This window comes from Bombus affinis, chromosome 17 (genome assembly GCF_024516045.1).
Source record: "Bombus affinis isolate iyBomAffi1 chromosome 17, iyBomAffi1.2, whole genome shotgun sequence".
In the NCBI taxonomy this organism is placed as follows: domain Eukaryota; kingdom Metazoa; phylum Arthropoda; class Insecta; order Hymenoptera; family Apidae; genus Bombus; species Bombus affinis.
Window position 1 is genome coordinate 2,343,787 of NC_066360.1, and position 19,440 is coordinate 2,363,226.

General features: G+C 32.7%; 3 protein-coding genes and 1 long non-coding RNA gene across 13 annotated transcripts in view; 2 read left to right on the top strand and 2 right to left on the bottom strand.

The window, feature by feature from the left end:
- LOC126926154 (protein Wnt-11b-2-like) overlaps window positions 1-2,509 on the top strand; it is a 30,131-nt gene extending 27,622 nt beyond the window's left edge. For all 5 annotated transcript variants that reach the window (XM_050742270.1, XM_050742271.1, XM_050742272.1 and 2 more), the window contains one exon: window positions 1,694-2,509. In XM_050742270.1, the coding sequence (XP_050598227.1) occupies window positions 1,694-1,868 (175 nt within the window). In that variant the 3' untranslated portion in view covers window positions 1,869-2,509. The remainder of the gene's footprint in view (window positions 1-1,693) is intronic.
- LOC126926147 (EF-hand domain-containing family member C2-like) lies at window positions 2,493-9,873 on the bottom strand. 2 transcript variants are annotated; one of them, XM_050742258.1, is made up of 14 exons: window positions 9,732-9,873; window positions 9,390-9,554; window positions 9,095-9,245; window positions 8,776-8,999; window positions 8,161-8,403; window positions 7,444-7,670; window positions 6,575-6,766; window positions 6,360-6,502; window positions 5,895-6,091; window positions 5,612-5,751; window positions 4,601-4,714; window positions 4,343-4,522; window positions 3,852-3,954; window positions 2,493-3,227 (listed from the first exon to the last, which is right to left on the bottom strand). In XM_050742258.1, the coding sequence occupies exons 1-14, from the start codon at window positions 9,783-9,785 to the stop codon at window positions 3,066-3,068; spliced, it is 2,295 nt and encodes a 764-aa protein (XP_050598215.1). In that variant the 5' UTR covers window positions 9,786-9,873; the 3' UTR covers window positions 2,493-3,065. The 2 variants fall into 2 exon arrangements, with proteins under 2 accessions (XP_050598215.1, XP_050598214.1); XM_050742257.1 differs by lacking the exons at window positions 9,095-9,245; window positions 9,390-9,554; window positions 9,732-9,873 and adding an exon at window positions 3,312-3,459 and having other exon boundaries at window positions 3,079-3,227; window positions 8,776-9,027.
- Window positions 3,118-9,144, top strand: LOC126926161 (uncharacterized). Its single transcript, XR_007714318.1, has 7 exons — window positions 3,118-3,254; window positions 3,421-3,606; window positions 3,789-3,968; window positions 4,319-4,421; window positions 6,612-6,825; window positions 7,565-8,586; window positions 9,026-9,144. It is a non-coding gene; the product is annotated as an uncharacterized LOC126926161 (long non-coding RNA).
- Window positions 9,874-9,970: 97 nt separating the features above from the next.
- On the bottom strand, window positions 9,971-18,088 carry LOC126926144 (extended synaptotagmin-2). Of its 5 annotated transcripts, none has more exons than XM_050742252.1 (17): window positions 17,922-18,088; window positions 16,527-16,995; window positions 16,314-16,454; window positions 16,151-16,227; window positions 16,005-16,071; window positions 15,777-15,922; window positions 15,579-15,699; window positions 15,319-15,489; window positions 13,919-14,019; window positions 12,648-12,696; window positions 12,488-12,577; window positions 12,333-12,419; window positions 12,100-12,258; window positions 11,871-12,023; window positions 11,668-11,788; window positions 11,299-11,587; window positions 9,971-11,219 (listed from the first exon to the last, which is right to left on the bottom strand). In XM_050742252.1, exons 2-17 carry the CDS (start codon window positions 16,857-16,859, stop codon window positions 10,892-10,894), a joined length of 2,433 nt encoding a protein of 810 aa, XP_050598209.1. In that variant the 5' UTR covers window positions 16,860-16,995; window positions 17,922-18,088; the 3' UTR covers window positions 9,971-10,891. The 5 variants fall into 5 exon arrangements, with proteins under 5 accessions (XP_050598209.1, XP_050598210.1, XP_050598206.1 ...); XM_050742253.1 differs by lacking the exon at window positions 13,919-14,019 and adding an exon at window positions 13,239-13,333 and having other exon boundaries at window positions 17,893-18,087; XM_050742249.1 differs by having other exon boundaries at window positions 17,893-18,087.
- Window positions 18,089-19,440: the final 1,352 nt, after the last annotated feature.

Consider the following 19,440-nt stretch of genomic DNA (forward strand, 5'->3'; position numbering starts at 1 on the left):
CGATGTTCGTGAATTAAGATCACCCACGGCATTCTGGGATCGCCGTTCATGGGAACGGCGACTGGTTTTCGGCAGAAGATACAGCAACAACGCGGGCATCCCTTCTGGCTCCGATGCTTTGTTCCGTTCAGCCCGCCCTGTAAATCATCCATCGAATCAGCGATTGTACCGTCTCGTTGGGCAAAATTTAACGCTGTACCTTCTGCTCGTGACGTCGGTTGTTATCTCAGTGGTTAGCCCAGCGCATCAGAGTGCACGTTAGGAGTGAATTTTGGAACGAATTGTTCATTTACCGAAAGACGTCGCTGCTTTTCCTACTCCGTGGCCAGATGCTTTCAACGAAATCTCTGCTCTTTGCTGTTTGACGATGCAACGTCGAATCGCTGCCTCTCTATCGACGTATCCTTAGTCAAACTGTTTCACGCGTCCTGTAAACCGATAGTCGGCAACCTATTTGCCAGAAAATGTTCCTCCGAGGAAGAACGGTCCAGTGAAGCTAATAACCTTGAAGTTAAAATTTACCGCTTCGATTACCACGTGGATAGTTGATGAGACGACTCGTTCCCTTTTATTAAGCGCCACTTGTGCTACAAGTTACTCTTTCGAAGTTCCACTTCTACCAAGAGTAGCTCTATTCGTAGCACAAAAGCTTAGAGTGGTCTGTACTATACTACTCTCATCTACGTGTAGTTCTACCGTAGAAAACGCGTTAATTTCTTTTTATTTCTCCCTATGTACGATTAGAAAAAAAAAAAAAAAGAAAAGAATGGAACGGTTGAGCCAAACTGGTGAGCAATTCGTAAGCTAATCGGATGCTAGTTCTGGACATGTTAATATTTCATCTGTGCCGGTTAATATATGTATATAGTACCTGGTTTCTTTGGGCATCACTGACTGGCCTGCCGGTTACAGCTTACAACCGGTAATTATAACCCTCCGTATAATTATACAAAGTAGGCGTGGTGAATGTTTATTACGGGACGCCTTCGACCATTTCACCGTATACTTTTCGAAATCGTTTTTTCTTAACACTACGCCTGTGTAAAAACACGTGGGCCGCAACAACATGCCAGGTGACTTGGCAGACTTTTTCCCTTTTTAATGTGTCGCAGGCTGCGCATCTTTATGGAAGTGCGATCGACGATCGGGCAATCAACCGGTAATATTGAGACGTTAACGATTTCGTTTAAAGCCCTCGAAGAATTTATACGGTCTTACTTACGTATTCTATTTAATGATATTCTACGTATTTTTATTTCCTTCCCTAGCAAACGGCATACGACAATTTGCTTTCCTCGCTCGTAATTTAATTGCCATATGTATACGCGTGCAATGATATTTGTCGCGACATTAAAATATCAATTTTATATCGGATGTCGTGACATTAGAGCGCGTTTAATCGACTGGTAACAAATGATATGATAAACGTAATGACCTATTAAATCAAACGCGTGAGAATTACAAGCTACTAATGAAACATATAAATCTAATGAAAAACATATAAATAGATATAATGGGGCGAAATGGAATTGCGTGGAAGAAAGTATTAGCTTGTCCCAATAGTCTCTTTCGTTTCAGAAGAAAATAATAAACGCACAGTTGTTGTTGTTCCAATAGAACAACGTAGATCGAAAAATACTAATATACGTTTGGATGTAAAGCAACGCTAATACGTTTGATTTTCCCATTTCAGGCAATGCAATGGCAGCAGTACCGGATACGAAGGTTGCGAGTACCTTTGTTGCGGCCGAGGACACGTGACGAAAACGGAAGAAGTTTTAGAGCGATGCGATTGCAAGTACATCAGCTGCTGTTACGTCAAGTGCAAAACGTGCAGAAAAGTTATGAAAACGTACGAGTGCAAATGAATGCACGGATTCGTAGAAATCTCGAATTGAAGCCTGACCAAGCTCAAGTGGCAAGAATTCATGTAAACTGTTCACGGGCAACTCTGTAAACGACAAACTTGTCCATTGCGTTTAAAAACATGGAACTTACGCGGTGTGATTAATCGTCGCGATAATTCGGAACGATCGGAGGATATCGCGATTGGAAGCGCATATTTGTAGTTATTTTTAGAGGTCGTTGTGTAATTATATCGAAAAATGTGGAAAATGTACGATTCAGGCTGGTGATGGTCGACTACTCGAACGAATCGTCAATGACGAAAACGTTGGATTAGAAAGTACTTAATGTTAAAAGGAAACTCGATGAAACTCTTATTTATCTCGTCTGCTATTTATTGAAATTTATGTGTTTGATACGCTGCGAGTATAGTACACCAGTGTTGTCAGTCAACATTTTCCAAAATATTGAGATACGAGGAAAGATCAGACATTAATAACATCGATGAAAAACTGATATTGGTACACAGGCACAAAACCAGACAACACCGTTAGCAGCATGTTAGACATAGGCGTGGTTAGTCGCAATGTAAATAATTCGCTGAATTCGACGTAGTTTGTATTGAAAATTATATTCTACAATAAATATCACTTGACACGGAGAAGCAGATTTTATTCACCTCTGTTGATCGTTACACGTTTTGTTGCATTACGATCTGCACGGTACGTTGAATTGCATGCAATTGATATAGGTATAAAATACATTTCTCATAAAAATTGTTATAAATTACGATCAAAGTATAACGTACAAAATTCCACGTAATTATTCGAACGACTTCAAAGAGGAAATGAGAAATATCGCTTCCAATTCTCACGAATTTTCTATTAATTTGTAAATTTGGTAAGATTCGTGCATCGCGCGTGTATTTCAAATGTATAGCAACTTAATGTAATTCAGTCCTGTATTAGAAGGACGTCGAAACCATCAGAGAAGAATTTCAAGAGCTGAGAATAAAAAATTAGAAAAATAATACTTTACTTTTAAAATTAATAATAATTATCGATTGTTATGACAGAAGCAAAGTATAAAAGATGTTTGAATAATTATGAGCGATATTGTAAATGTATAATTATGTAAAATAATCGAAAATACGTTATAGGCAAATTTAAATTGTGGCAAATTTAAATAGGCAAAAATGATGAATTACTGTATAAGAATATTCAATAGTTTGTTTTGCAGTCTGTGATTTGCATTTCTGGGGACTTTGAGCTTTCATTTGAATCCGTTTCTTCGTCGACAATATTTAAATCTTTTATGAAAACACACCAGTTTATACCAGCTCCACAGTCCGGTTCTTTTTCTGATGCCCACCAAAGTGCAGTCTGAAACATTCGTGAATAATAACTTAGGTAACTAATAAATTTCTGTCGTTCAATATGACAAGAAAGAAAAATGTAAATTCTCACGTGTCATTTTCTTTCTAAACATAGAAATTTGTTAACTTCCTAGATGATTTTTCAAGTTTAGAAAGAGATAATAATCTAAAAGATTAATGCAAAGAGAATCTTGTTTCAGGTCATAGATAGAGCAACTCGTGAAAGTTGTGCATACTTCCTGCAGAAAATTTGTATGGGTATATTGGCTGCAGTGCTGGATATATTTCAAGCAAAACATATTGGAAATAATTATCGAAATAGGTTTGTTTAAATGAAATAATATTTACTTCATCTATATATATGAAAAATGTTTATATAAAATATGGTAAATGAATTTGAAACGAATATTTAAGACGAATTACAAATAATTATTTGAAATAGTATTTCAAAAGTGCCTAAAAGTGCATGTGCCTAAAAGTGCATGTGCCTAAAAGTGCATGAATATTATTTTGCATATCTAAACAATGTACAGCTCAATTTTGCTATTACATATTGCATCATTACCAGGTAATATTGTTCGTCAAATTTGCAGTAGAAAATGTGCATGAAACAATAACGATAAAAAAATACCTTGACGTTTATCGGCGGCGCAGGTGGAGGAGGATCCACTTTAACGTTGATAAATTTTAGAACGTCATTATAGTCCAGTTGTTCCTCTTCGTTCTTGTGAATGCTATATTATTATTGGTAAGTAATATTATTGTGTACAGTTATATATATGTAGTTCTAATTTATCGAATCTTTAAAATTGTGGAAAATCGGTGTACTTGTCACACTAATGCCTCTTTAGATCCAAAATGTTAGTATGATTGCTTAAAATGTACATAAAATACATAAAGACCATTTGTCTTCTAAAGAAAATTTGTTTAGGAACAAATTTATTATCCATTTGGCAAAGTTCATGAAAATATGGAATTTTTGGGTTGGCAACTAAAGAAATGCGGATTTTGTCAATACCAACTAATCACAAAATCCGTATTCCTTGGTTGCTAAATTTCCCGCAATTTTTAAAATTTGGACTGACTTGGTTTTTGCAGCAAGATCTCCACTTATATACGTACTGATCAAGCATGGAATTTAAAAGTTCCACGTCGACTGGAATTCTGGCAGCACGGAGAGTAGTATACAACGTATCGCGTGGTAAGAATCCTGTTCTTCCTCTGTCCCAATGATGTAGATCCTCCTCCAAACGATCGAGATCGTTCCACAAAGTTCGCAAAAGTTCCGTATGCATTAACTGTCTGTTAAACGTCTAATTATTATTCTTACTATGTTGAATCGATCTTAAGTCGGTGTTTCTACCAACGACGATCGCTTACCTTATGTATTCCCTAGTGCGAAACTCTTTTTTCTCATGAGACGAATAGTGTCGAGCGATCGTGATTATTTCGTGCTCTGTTATTTTTCCTTCCATATACTTGCCCAAGATCTCCCTGATTTTTCATGCAATTATTGTAATAGTACAGTATAAATAGTATAGTATTTGATGGTGTAACAAAACTGCTATATAGTACAAATAAAAAGATTAGTAGCACGTTAGGTCGTGGCTTATAAAATATTTATTTGAGGGCTTGCAAGGACTCTAAAAGACAGCTTTCGAATATCTTTGTTATTTGTACTTAGTTGCTTAGTTTAAATGTTGTGTAATTTGTTTAATCTTATGTATGTAGATTTGGTGGATCAGAGCATGAGAGGAGTACAGCAGGAGCTGATTCAGCGCGCCAAAATAAGAAGAAGAGTTCCTACAAACTGCCCGTATGACCTTACTGTCGAGTAACAGCTTGTTTCGTGTCGTAATAGTCGCTTAGCTACCACCCAGAAAATCGGTAGCTCCGGTAGCAGCGTGAATGCATCGCATCGTAGATCGTGAAACCTGTTCCAACAGCTTATACGGATTCGTCGGCGACTTTGACGAAGAGTTTCGACACTGTCAACCGACGTTGTATAAATAGGACACTTTAAACGCTCCCGTGACTAACAATCCAATGGGTCCAAGTGCGAAGAGCGAGCTGATGAGGAAATAAGACCAGCACGACATATCCATCTTCCAGGAAGTCGTTGATCTAAGTAACATTTAGCATCGCAAAATAAGCTGTAACTCGAAAACGTGGTCGTATCGGGCGTATGTTTATACGAAGTTTTCTTCTTATTTCAGTCTGCTGAATCAACACCTGCTCTGATTCACATAAATTCGTAATCCGCGGTAGCGTGCGTTTCAACAAATTGCAATTGGATTTTTCGATTTTTGCGTGACGAATCATTTCCTGTCACGCCGTTCGAATACTTTCGTTATTCGCCTCATAGGTAATCGAATGAAACAAAACGTATACCTGAGTTTCTCGTACGGCAGGACTCGAACATCCCCGTCGATTGATTGGGCTGGCTCGCAAAGCTGTAGGAATTCTTTGTAAACCGGTTTCAATGTCTGTCGTAGTTTTTCCACGATTAACTTGACGTTAGCTTTGGCGAACTGAAAAATCGGAATACAAACGAAACGTTCATATTGCAATGGCTTGCCCGGCCGAGTTCGTCAGGGGAACGCTAATCCGATGTTCTAAAGTTCGGGACAGCGTGGAACAGTAAAAACAGCGAGACGCGTATAAATTATTGCACCTTATCGCAATGTAACTCCATGTAACGAAGAGCATAAACGTCGGCCGAAGTAATTTCGAAGATAAAACCGTTCAAGTTAGGACGTGCTCCAATATAAAAATCCTCCGGCTTGTAATAATCCGGTTTCTTGCTTACAAATACCTCTTGATTAGGTAACATCACCGGCATTCTCTTCTGGAACAGGCATCGTCTAAAGCCTGCAAATAACGTGAAAAACTCATGCAATCAATAAGGAAACGATGTTGAGGCGCTAAACCGAAACGAATTTTAATAATCAGGCTACGGTCGTTTCTATGTATAATGGTATTTGGTTTGTGGACATTCGATGACTTCTTCAAGACAACCCCGTAGGTGTCGAACATCAAACTATTTTAGGAGAAAGGAGAATCCTTTCCGACTTGCTATCATCTTCGTAATCTGATTTTGATAATTTCGATAATAGTATTTTCTTAAAAAACTGTTCACCTGAATTTCTCCTCGCCAATTCGAAAATAGAAACCGTATCGTCCATGAGGAAAACTCTTATAATGAACTGCCTGTCTTGATTAGCCGGTACGTTCGATATCATTTGCGCTCTGAATCTCAAAACGTAGCTGTCCAAGCCCTGTCTAAGAAAGAGGAAAAGAGGAAGAAAAGGTACTCGCGAGATTCTAGTATTCGTGATCACGCCTCAAGCTCACTTGTCGTAATGCAGAAACTTAACGACATCCGTTTTAGGTGGCTGCGGTATCACCCTGAAACAGTTGCCGAGGGAATCTTCGTAGGACCCAAAACCATTGTAGGGTGGAATGTATCTTTCCACTTTCACGCAAATCTCGCCAACATTTCGAGGTCTTTCCATGGGCGTGAAGTCATCCAGACCGTATTTCTTCCTTTGATGCGATACAAGAAACATCTTTTTACGTGACACATTCTTTTCTACGCCTTTTACGTGAGTATTAACTTAGCGTCAGAAGTGGTTATTAGCGACGATGATTCGAAACCAGGAGATGTTTTATGGGAAATTATATTTTTGTATAATAAATACACAGGATGTACCAGCTGAAGGAGACCGCTTCGATGTCTCTCTTGTTTGCAATGCTTGTAGCACGATTTAAAATTTAGATTTGAATGATTTAAATGAATATTCTTCTTTACTTTTTATATTTTAATTTTCTCTTTCTAGGCCATAGTTATGTTTTATGTAGGAAACGCGTACTACTTTTTGTTGCATCTTGTAGCAGACAAGAAAATATGAATACGCCTGAGTTACGATCTTTGGATGACCGTGAACACTAAAAGGATGATGAAACTGTAAGACGATGTTAGGATGACATGTGAACTTACACGTTTATATTGTTAAATGCTCGAAGATATTTAAGTGGTCTCCTATAGCTGGATACCTTGTGTATATATATACATAAAATTTTGTCAAGTTATTTCTGAACGTTTCTAAAATAATCCCCAACAAATAGAATTCACGCATTAAAATGAACTGATTTTGCAATATTTTATCTATTTCTATTATCTTCACTATCTCGCCTTTAAATATGTATTTTGGATATTTTACCTGTAGTATTCTTTCGTAAAAGCGTCCATGTCTGTTATGACAATTATTCTGCCGAAGATATTTACTTGTGCGCCGATACTAAGTTCATTTTCTTTGTAATACTCTCTACGAACCTTTCCAGTGTTCAATGGATCTATCGTGTAATAACCATGGGATGTATCGTCTCCCATCACGTTCAAAACGGTAAAAGCGTCTCCTGTTCCGATCGAGCCCATTTCCGAGAAGATCTATATTCGAATGTCCGTCCATTAATCCCTCGAGTTACAAGTCTTGCGAAACTAAATTCCATTATAAACAGAGTATAAATGCAGCGAGTCACTGCCTGCAATCTTTGGGTACGTAAATAATCTTTTCGTAGTTTTGCAAAATCATATTCCAAAATCAACTTGGTTTTTGCATCTTCGGTCCAGTCTACCCTGTTCTATTTATGCCAACCTGTGTAAACTCGCGAACTCAATTATCTCGTACAATGAGAGTACATCGACTGTAAATTCTGTCATGACGCAAACAAAAATGCGTATTACACTCATAATGAAAATTTTGCCTTATAAGTATAATCGTTTTTTAATTGTTACATGGATCATTCTGTGAAAATTTCTTATAATGGAACAGTCGAAGAGTAAAAAAATTGCTACAATTTTCGCTATCCTATCCTCAAAGTACCGTGTTAGGCAAGAATTCCGAGTTTGCACATATACCAGTACAACGAATTCTTACTTTAGGAACTTGCATACGTCGCAAAAACGTGGAACCAGAATCTCGTCCGGAATTCGACGGCAGATTCTCTTTGATCTCTATCGTGTTGTCAGCTAGGTAATAGTAAATTTCCAGATCATGTACGACGCCGTAAAGGTTATCCGTGTCATCCCAATAGCCGTAAAATCGAAGCACTTGTTTGTCGTATTTCAAGAAGTCGCCGCGAGTATCCACCTTCTGTTTTGGTTTCTTCGGAAATGTTTCCTGTTTCGATCAGTTAAAGCGTAGAGTAAGCAGACAATTGCTGATGTAAACAAACAGGTAAAGATGTGAATCCCATTTCGTGATAATATAGATCACATTAAAGAAATGTTGGTTCCTAAAGTATAAAAATAAAATTAAAGACTTCCATGCACGTTATGTGTTTTTCAAACTCCACGTTTTACGGTAAAATCTCTTTTTAAGTAAACACATACGTTACGATAAAAAATAATATTCGTGTATCTATTAAGTTGTGCGCAAAAGTAAAGATATATGCAAACGAAGGTAAAGAATATAGTTTTCAATGTTTCATTGTAAGTAAAATATTAGTTAAATAATTATAATTATGTCGAACACTTTTTTTATTGTACTTACTCGCTTATGAAGTTCCAAATAAGGATCCTTTGGTATTTCTATCGGATCTGGCACGGCGATTCCCATACGATTTAAAAATTGTCTCGTAAATTTATCACAGTCTACAATCTTATATACTCTCCCAAATAATTCCGGCTCTTTACCGATATTTAGATCTATTATATCGTAGTATCTGTATCTCACTGGATTAGGCATTGGAATTCTCTGTCGCTTTAACAAAACTCCTAAGTACACGCGTTTCATCTTTCAGTAATAAAACTTTGACAGATTAAATATATATTAAATAATTAAAAGTATCGAAAAGGATGCACCGTTGAACCTTGCTCAAGACCACTATTGTCCACGGAAGGCTCAGAAATTTTCATCGTTCCATCCTCCAAAAAGAAGCTGATATTTACCACGCGTATTTGGTAAGCTACTTTCCATCTTTCGTTAACTGTTTCTTGAAAGAATGCTTTGAACATTAACCTCTGAAAAGTGCATTCGAAATAGAAAATATCGCTATAAATATATCCAATAAATTAATCTGCTTTGTCTAATTATCAAACAACGCCTGTATGAATTATCAAACATCATCGATATTAATTGTCTAGTTTTTAGATAAATGATCATACTTGGCCATCATAAGCAATCCAAGGAGGCAGTTCTTGAACTTCCCCGCGAGCATAAATTGACGGATAACGAATTGGATCGCTTTTATCAAACTTTTCCGATAAATAATAAACTCCATCGTGAATTTTAGTAAAGTATTGATTCCTGGCAAAGTTTGTTCGATCAAGCTAAACAAGAAGATACATCAAGCGCTTTTTGTATTATATTATAATGTATTACGTGCGTATGTTCTATGCTCATCAATAATATAAATATTATTTCATGAAATTCTATGTCGTAGCCAATGCATATATTGGTTAATTAAACACAAAGTGTCATGAGACCGTAAAAGAAAAATGACTTACGTTTTTATCGAAGCTAAATCCTGGTAGACATGGAAGTATAACATCACGCTGCATTTTACCGCCGATGGAAATTGGATTAATAAATATGATACATTTGAAGAGTTAGTAGCCGATTTACGAGGAAACACTTTACGTATCTGATATCGACGTAAGAATACGCGTTACTGCTATTTGCTATTGTTGTGTTTCCTTGGAGATACTTCAGTTGATTTCATCAGGAGAAAAGAAGAACTTCGAGGTACTTGCAGCTTTAATATATATATATATATATTTATATTTTATTATCATCAACAATTCGCAATATTACACTGGTAACATTTTATACCAGTATATGCAGAAACATAAATTTATATAATATATAGCAATATACAATATAGCAAAAATTCTGGTATAAATATAATAACACGTATATATTATATATTAGTTTGATTCGTAACAATCTATGTTAAGTTTTGAACTACACTGCTGACTATAATTTGTTATTAATTTTATTACTTAAGAGCATGATGTACAGATCATGATACTATTTAATTGGTAACTCGTTATTCAAATGATATAAATGCATCAATGGTAAATAAATTACAAATATATAGTAAATGGGGTAATAGATTCAATAAGAAGTTAAGCGTAATAGAAGCAAGATCAAACATCCATTGATCAAACATAATTTAAAACACTCTATTAATAAACCTCTGTGCAAAAAGATTAAGTCATGTTTAATGAATAATAGATGTTATATTATGCGTATAGTCGTAATATGCAAAAAGTTACTATCGCACGTATATTATGCAGATACTAGCAACAATAAATTGTTTTACTGGCACTTGATAGCGACGAAAATATTCTACAAGCGTAGATAACATAACATAAAAGAAAAAGGCGCGCACGCACGCAGTAACTACAAAATTGAACAAGTTTTACGACAGTGGACGGTCCAAGTATAAATAGATAATAGACGTACTCATTGACACTTTCTCAGAACTTTCATATCGGTTAAACCCTTCCGAAAATTTTCTACTCTTCATAATATGATGGAATTTGGTTTAAACGCATGATTACAGACGTCAGCGTTTCGAAAACTCGCATCGTGGAAATTCAACAGATTGTCTTCGGAAACATATAAACAACTGTTCAAATCTCCACTTGCTTTTCTTGAACTTCTAGTCTTTAGTCTCTGGTTGTATATCGTACCAGCTTGTGGACGATTTTGTGACATCAATTTCGGCCAAACTTAAATAAAGTTGACCCATTACGTTGCTTCCGGTCGACAACCAACCCTTTTGAGTACATACAGATACTTCCAATGTGCGACTGTTTAAATCAGCTTGAGAAACAACATACTCGAATTGTTCATCGAATATTGGATTACAATTATCCTTTATTACTGCTGTTTTACGTTTCGTTTCCTTATGACGGTCAGGTAGAAGATACAACTTTACATATGGATCTGGTATGTTATATGGATCATTTTGTGGTAGAGGTAAGTTACTGTAACAGTAAAAAGTTCGTTAACATTCTGTTAAATATCACATTGTTAAATTAAATTTCACATTGTTAAATTACGTACGCTATTTTGTGTACAACGATTATAAGCTTCTGTCTTTGTACACTGTAACGTAGAGACAGTTGTATTCGACCTAGTTTAGCTTCACCCGCGGATGATGTCAGATTTGGATTCCTATGAAATAACTGTTGATCTCCAACAGGAGCAGAAGATTGATCAGTAGCAATGACGATTAATTCCTCCTCTGCTGTACCTGTTTCTTCAGGTACAATTACGGCAGCAGATCCAGTACTGTGTGTTGAACTCTTAACTGATTCTTTTGAAGGTTGTCTTTTCAATGGACTATCAGGAACTAGAAAAGATTGTAGAATTATAAAATTATATAAGATTATTAAATCTTATTGAAATATAAGTAATTATTGATAGACTTACGACTAGTTGATATCGTGCTGATATTTGATTCTTGGCGTTCGATTCTTTTATTCAGTTGATTAATATCGTGGTCGTCGTCATCTTCTTCTGAAGTAGGCTCAGGTTCTTCGTATTTCAAAATCTGCAAATGAAATTAAGTGCATAAATACAATGTACTTATTGCTTACAAATGCATCAATATAAAAAGTTCAAGGAGTTTGTACATTTAGTGACATGGATAATATTAATTTGCTATCAACTTCGGCCATTTGCAGATCATAAGGCTGTTGTGTAATTTCAAGATTATTCTGTTTTAAAAGTAAAGAAATATTGTGACTCATTTCTCCCACTATGACACCAGTCTTTTCATCTGTGATCTAAAAAATAAGATAAATAAAGTGTAAAATTTTCACAGGGTGTAAAAAGGAAATATTTTTGAAAATAATAAATAACCTTTATATGTAAAACACCAGTTTGTGGATTGCTCACTAAAAAGGTAAAACCCTGTTCCCACACTGGATCACAAGAACGTAATATAGTAGCTGTTCTTTTTGTGCTTCCACCGACACTTGCTTCAAGATAAACATCAGGCTGTTTATTACCTCGAACACACTGTAATTCAATAATTTTAATTCGCTTTTCTTAAACAAAAATCTATTATTTTAAAATCAGTCAATTATGCTTACTGGTAAATTTCTTGCTGAGTCAATATAAAGTATAAGAAGAGCTGTACTCATTGATGTTATTCTGAGTTCTTGAGTTTCAATTAATGCCTACATACATTTATAATATTATTTTATAAATTCTATATAAATATTTACATTCTGTTAAAAATACATACAGCTTGCAAATCTGCAACATTTTTTGAAAGTTGAAGCCATGTTAAACGTAAATGAACCATACCATGTTTTGCTTGTTCCAATGAAATCCACTAGAAGATAATGTTTTTATTATTACTGAAAATTTATTACTACCTTAATGCTACTGTTTTTTATACTTACTGTATCAATATTTCCCTTCTTTTTCACTCTACTAACTTCAATAGTAGCCCTACATTGTGGCAAAATAAGTGCATTTAGTAATTTATATATTTTACTTAAAATATAGGAAATTAGCTACTATTTTGTTTACAATGATAATTATACAGATGAATGATGATTAGTATATTTATGAAATTTAGTTTATGTATATTATAAAGCAGTCATGCAATTACAGCATACATTATAAACTTCTAACATTCGTTTCACAAATAAGCAATAAATTCCTGTATATTATATATTCATAATCATATAAGCAGTACCTTATTGTATAAGAAAACTGATTTCTAAAAAAGAGAAAACAATAATTGAAATGAAAAGAGTAATGTGGTGACAGAAATTGCCATTTTACTGTAATTGCAAAGGGCACATATATTTTGCACTATTCTTATAATATAAATTTACCATGTCTTCTTAAACATCTTTTTCAGTAACATGCACCATAATGACAGTACACAACTTTACAATTTTTTAAACAAGGAACGTTCTTCTAAGCTAACTGTAGAAAATATTTCAAATACATTCTATGCCTGTACTTGCTACAAGTAGCAATACCTGCCAAGTGGATCATCTTGACCAGCGTTGTCTTTGTCAAAAAGGTGGGCAGCCACCGTGTTGTAATAGGCTCCCAAGCTCTTTTCCACTATAAACTGCCATCACACAATCTAGTTTAGTTTTTTATTTTATCAAATGCAGTCACCTAATCACTCCCATAAAATTAGTAAATACAATTAAAAGCAAGTTTTCAAAATTAGAAGATATTACCATTACAAGATTAACTAATATGTATATATGTAAAAAAAACTTAGGAAAGTAATTTATGTCATACAGATACTAAATAATGCAAGTACGAAATGCAAAATAAATGAAATAATATAACAATGTCATAGAATGACTCCTAATTATGATTATGAAAAAAAGAATAGAAAGAAAACTTTAATTAATGCAAATCATAAAAACTGTTATATGATCATGACACTTGATAAAATTAAACACACCAAATACATATGTATGGCACACATTGTAAGTATATCATAGCACAGCATATTGTTGCTATTTAAAGTTGAATAAATTTATAAATTATTCAAAAGAAAATTACATTAACATACAAGACTCGTATTAATATGGCAGGAAGAGAAGAAAGATCTATAACAAGTAAGGCAATAATTTCAGTTAATTGAAGTTCACTATTTTTGTTAAATTATTAAATATTATACTATAAATGTATCTACTACCTGCCAAGGAAGTCACCATATTGAATACCTGGGATGGTTACTACATCCCTATCCCAAAGAAACACCATAATATTCTGCATTAGACATGAGCAGATCACAGCCTGTGCCAATATAATCATAATGTGAAAATGCTATGATACATATAAACTATGATAGACAAAAATATTGTTTTTCTAAATCTCTCATGTATAAAATATAAATGTACTATATATATCATTTTGAGTAAATATGTGCCACATAGGATGACTATGAATATAATTAAAATAAAAAATTTTAACTTAAACAACAAATAATTAAATTAAATTAAACAAAATAAAAAATAATTAATGTTGTTAAAGTAAAATATTTTATTTTATTCTAATACTAAAAGACATTATTACATATTTATTATTGCACATTATAGTAAGCATTAAGTGATTGCTGACACAGTAAACTAACACACATTCAAACACCACTCATAAACCAAAAATTGTAAATGCTAAAATACCATAATGCAGCACCAACATGCTTCTAATTTGCAAATATGGTAATAATACTCTTAATATACGATGTGATCTAATATACAATAATATATGATCAAAATATACAATAGAAACATATAGATGATAATTAAATGATAAATTAAATAGTAATTATCTTCAGTTATAATTAAATAAAAAACGTAACAAGTATGATTAAAACAATTTTTCATTAGCTTTTATAATACAGCTTACCTTGAGCATAAAATTGAAAAAATGAAAATATATGTTACTTTATACCCATACCTTCCAAGACTTTCATCTCCTTTGGTGTCATCATAGTCCCATAACAGCACAGTCATTTGTTGAGCGATGGCTGACGTCACGGCACACTAATTCCACATAACACATCGCACATCACATACATACATACATACCAAAATACGAAATTAAATTAGACTGATATGGACTAAGATGTTTCCGATCTATCCATGAATTATTTTATATCTACTTTTAAGCAAACAATTCCAAGCAAAATTATACATATAAATGTAGAGATGATTACAGTTCATCGATTTATTAGGAAAAAGCATTGATGTGTTAGATCAGCAACATCTTACATCTTACATCTGACTGAGACGGGATTGTAAACGTATAAAAAAGATAATAAAATAATAAATTATAGATATGATGACGATGAATCGTAATATGACCAAAGAACAAAAATAATATGAAAAAATTTCAAAATGTTCTGTCTAATGTTTTTTGATAATACATGTCTACTATTGTATATCATGTGCTTCTATCTAAAAAATAATATTTCTTACCACATAAAAGACGATGTGCTTGAAATTTCAAAGGACTTACAAAAAAATATTATAGCAAAGCACATGCATTAAATATTATCAATATTTGATTTCTTAAAAAAAGATGCATGCATACCTCACACCAGAAATCCCATTTTGGATTCACAGTATTATCTATAGTCTTTGTTCTAAATTCTTGTGCTCCAATATTTATAATGGCATATGGATCAGATTTACCTTTACCCAACATTCCTATATCCTTTTTCATAAGGTGTTTTGCTTCTACTACATGAATTCTTAAAACACCCTAAGAAAGAAATATAATTATATTATGCTGAACGATTGAGCATCAGCAATTAATATCTAGATATTAAATATTGTAAATGAAAAGTTTACTTCAGGCTCTGGTATTTTTAATGATTCAACTGGTACTGCCTCGCTCAATGGTATAACAATTTTATTTGGCAATACTACAAAGGCTGCTATTTGTTCCACTATCGTTTTTCTTAAAATTTCACTATTAAAAAATATTTAATTAATTATTCTTTTCAAGAGATAAACCATAAATTTATTTATTTTGCTAAACTTTCTTACTTAAATCCAGGTAAATCGAGAACATCCGCGACTCCAACCAAATTAAAATTAATAGCTGGTGGATTTAAAAAAAATGCTTGCACACCTCCAACTATAGGAATTGCTGGTAATAGTGGTTTCATAACTATTCTCATTATTCCGCGAATCTAAAAATTAATTGCGTATATAAATTAGTAAAGCTTGCAAACAGTATATATTACCAAACATATATCTTTTAATAGTATTTACCTGAAAATCTCTAATACCACCTTTTATATTTCCTACCGAGAAAGTAATATCACAATCACCAGCATATCTATAAAATTAAATAATTAGAAATAAATTATATAAAATATTATAGAGTTAATAAAATCACACGAATAATTAATACATACATAATATCTGCATCCACAATGACTTCATTCCTCGAAGTATTTTTATCATATGCTTTAATACCATAAATTTTTAAAGGCTGCAATAAAATATAAGGATTAGTTGTAATATTGATATATTTATAATAAAAATAAAGAACTATTGTGAATATAAAAGTGTACTTACAATACGACCTAAGACCAGCCTTTCGAATTGAAATCCCTTTACCTTATATTCTCCTAATTTTTCTACTATAGCAGGTTCTATACTTTGTTTACAAAGTTCACGAGCAAATTGATTTATACTTGGCCAAATTTTGTACAAAACCTTAGAATATGAAGGAAATATTATATATTAATAATTTAAAGTATTAAAATGATATATCAAGATCTTCCATACTTTATTTAACCATTCAGCTCTATCAAAATCAGGGAAGTAAACCCAAGAAGGTAATTCATCCAATCGACTCATTATTAGTTCTTTTTCTTTAGCCATAACACTAGCTTGGGCAGTAATTGCTTTTAATTCGTTGTCTTTCCTGCGTTCTGTTTTCCATGCTACCAAAGCAATTGGTGCAATTAACCATGCTATATTTAAGTTTAGATATCCCCAGCTCCAAATAAAACCAACAGTTGCCAATTTAGTAAAAAATGATACGGTCAATGAACCCACATTCATGTATGGCCAAGGATTTGGCTTAGATACTTTATTGTCTTCACAGTTACCTTCCATTTGTATTAAATACTAATTAAATTTTAATTTAATATGTAACTTATTATACTTTTATAGATATTTACATAACTTTTTGTTATGTATATAAAAAGTTAATTTCCTTAGCTCCCAGTTAATTATTTTATTTATATTTTTCCTGCAAGAATGAAACATTTATTTATATAAAATCGTGTTAAAATTTATTCAAACAATTTGTAATATAATACAACCATGAAATAAAATTAAAATAATTTTATTCCAATTATGCTATTTAATTAAGTCTAAATATCATAAAACTTTTCGTAAACATTTATTGTACGAATTAATGTTCATTAAAAAAGGAAAAAATGGGAATATATATATAGTAAGAAAATTAATTGTGGTAAGAATAAAATTATATTCGTGTTTGAATCACATTTAAATTTAATCTACAGATTTTGTATTTTTAATCTTAATCGTAAAAGAGTTAGTAGATTATAATCTAAATTATGATTAATATCAAAACTTGTATTTTATTATTATGATGATTGCATCTGATATTATGAAGTATACATACTTGATTACAAGTAGCTGTAAGTATTAATTACAGTAGTTCAATTGATAACAATGATAAACTCAGATACACTTATATAAAGCACGTAAAATAAGAAGTAAAAGACATTGCGATTTTTTAAAATAGTAAAGTGAACGAAATTAATTGTGACTCAATCTTTGTCTAATCATACACGCAAGATGTTATCGGTCTAGCTTAATACTTCCGCGGAAAATGAGTCATCGTTGGTAGCCACGTTAAAACACATATTAAACGTTAAAAATATATTCAAATAATATGGAAGCATATACAACAATAAATAATATATAATATATAATACAATTTTATTTCGTAAAGTAGGCATTTATAAGTACAAATTCTATATTATACATATTGTTATTTATAACTTAAAATTAAGCATAAATGTGTGTAAGTAGATGAAAAAATGTGCGAATTTCTAATTATGTGCAAGCGTTGTTAATATTGTTAAAAATTGGTATTCTTATTGTACAATTTGCTTACACTTATAATAAAACCGTGTATTCACGTACTCTGTATGATTATGTAGCCATTGTTCATATGAGCACAATTGAAAGCGACAATGCTCCCCAATTTGCTTCAAGGAGTATCAAATGCTTTCGAGGACCAATCAATTATTGTAGTGACGAAATTCTTGAAGTAGTTCCTCTAAAACGCCTGACTATGTTATACTCTGATTGTGCTATAGTATCGTACCTGAGTTAGCTGCAATCTGGTGGCAGAAATAGAAATTAAAATTTGAAATTACATCAGTTCGCGGGGCGTCGTATTGAAAAGTGGAAGCAGAGCATTATAAGTCATAAATTTGGAAAAGTCAATACACATCGACATGTCATTGCTTCAAAACGGTGAAAATCTTAATTTAAATAGTTCTATATTCATAATTTTAACATATTGCAGACGGATCACGTCCGTGAGAACTCTCGTGTTTATTAATAATGCTTGTGATTGATCACGAAAATTCTTGTTGTCATCCATCGTTGTCATTTAGAGAAAAATAATTTTACTATATCCTTACTATATCCTGAGCATAACTAAGTAATAAAACGATTAGTCCTCAATATGTAAACATGATTTATTGTATTCCCATATAAACAAATGAATACCGAAATAAATTTCAAGAAAATCCAGGTAGTATGCGGGTACTAATGGAACGTGATACGTTTCTGAACCAAGCGCACTCTGATGGTATATTTTTAAATTAAAATTTGAAATTACAGCATTTCGCGCGGTGACATGTTGGAAGAAGGAAGTATCTGCTGAGAGTTTGTCGTAAATGTGGAAAATTCAATATGCAACATCAAGTCATTGCCTTAAAACGGTAAGTATCTTACTTTCTTTTACCTTATATTCATTATCTATACCTTGATTATTGCTTCTCTTTGATATAATTTGTCCTTTTTATACATTTATTTTAATATCTTGTTCCATTGTCTTGGTCCATGTTTGTGCAGATAAATGCTTTAATGCGAGGAAAACCTGGACGCATCAAATTCGAAAGGACGGTGATTTACAATCACGGTGATAGCTGTTCATGCAGATATGGTAACACTTAATTTTTTCTAATAAAGGTATTTATAATTTATACGTTTGTTTCTTTTTTTTATTGGGTAATATTTTTTTAGTATTTTATCATTTATTAAGAGTACTAAGGTGAAGATAAGTGTGATTAATCACTTCTTTTTACTTTGGATATGTTAAATTATTTTGTTGTTTTAAATTAATAATAAAAAATCATTATGCTTTATGATGCTCATTTTACTTTTTTTTTAAATACTTTTAAGCGTTAAATATTTTACATTTCTTTAATACCGTCTAATACCGTCTCATAAAGAATTATAATTTACTATAATATTTAATTTGTCTTTTTATTTCAGCTGTTAGAATCCGTTTAGCTTTTCGCGTCGGTTTCCTTAAATTTCCTTTTGATGTATCTTTTGCGCAACGATCGAAGGATCGAACGTTTCGCAAACGCATACGAAAAGGGGAATTTGCTGTAATTTTTTTTTATTCAAAATTAGTAAATTTTTG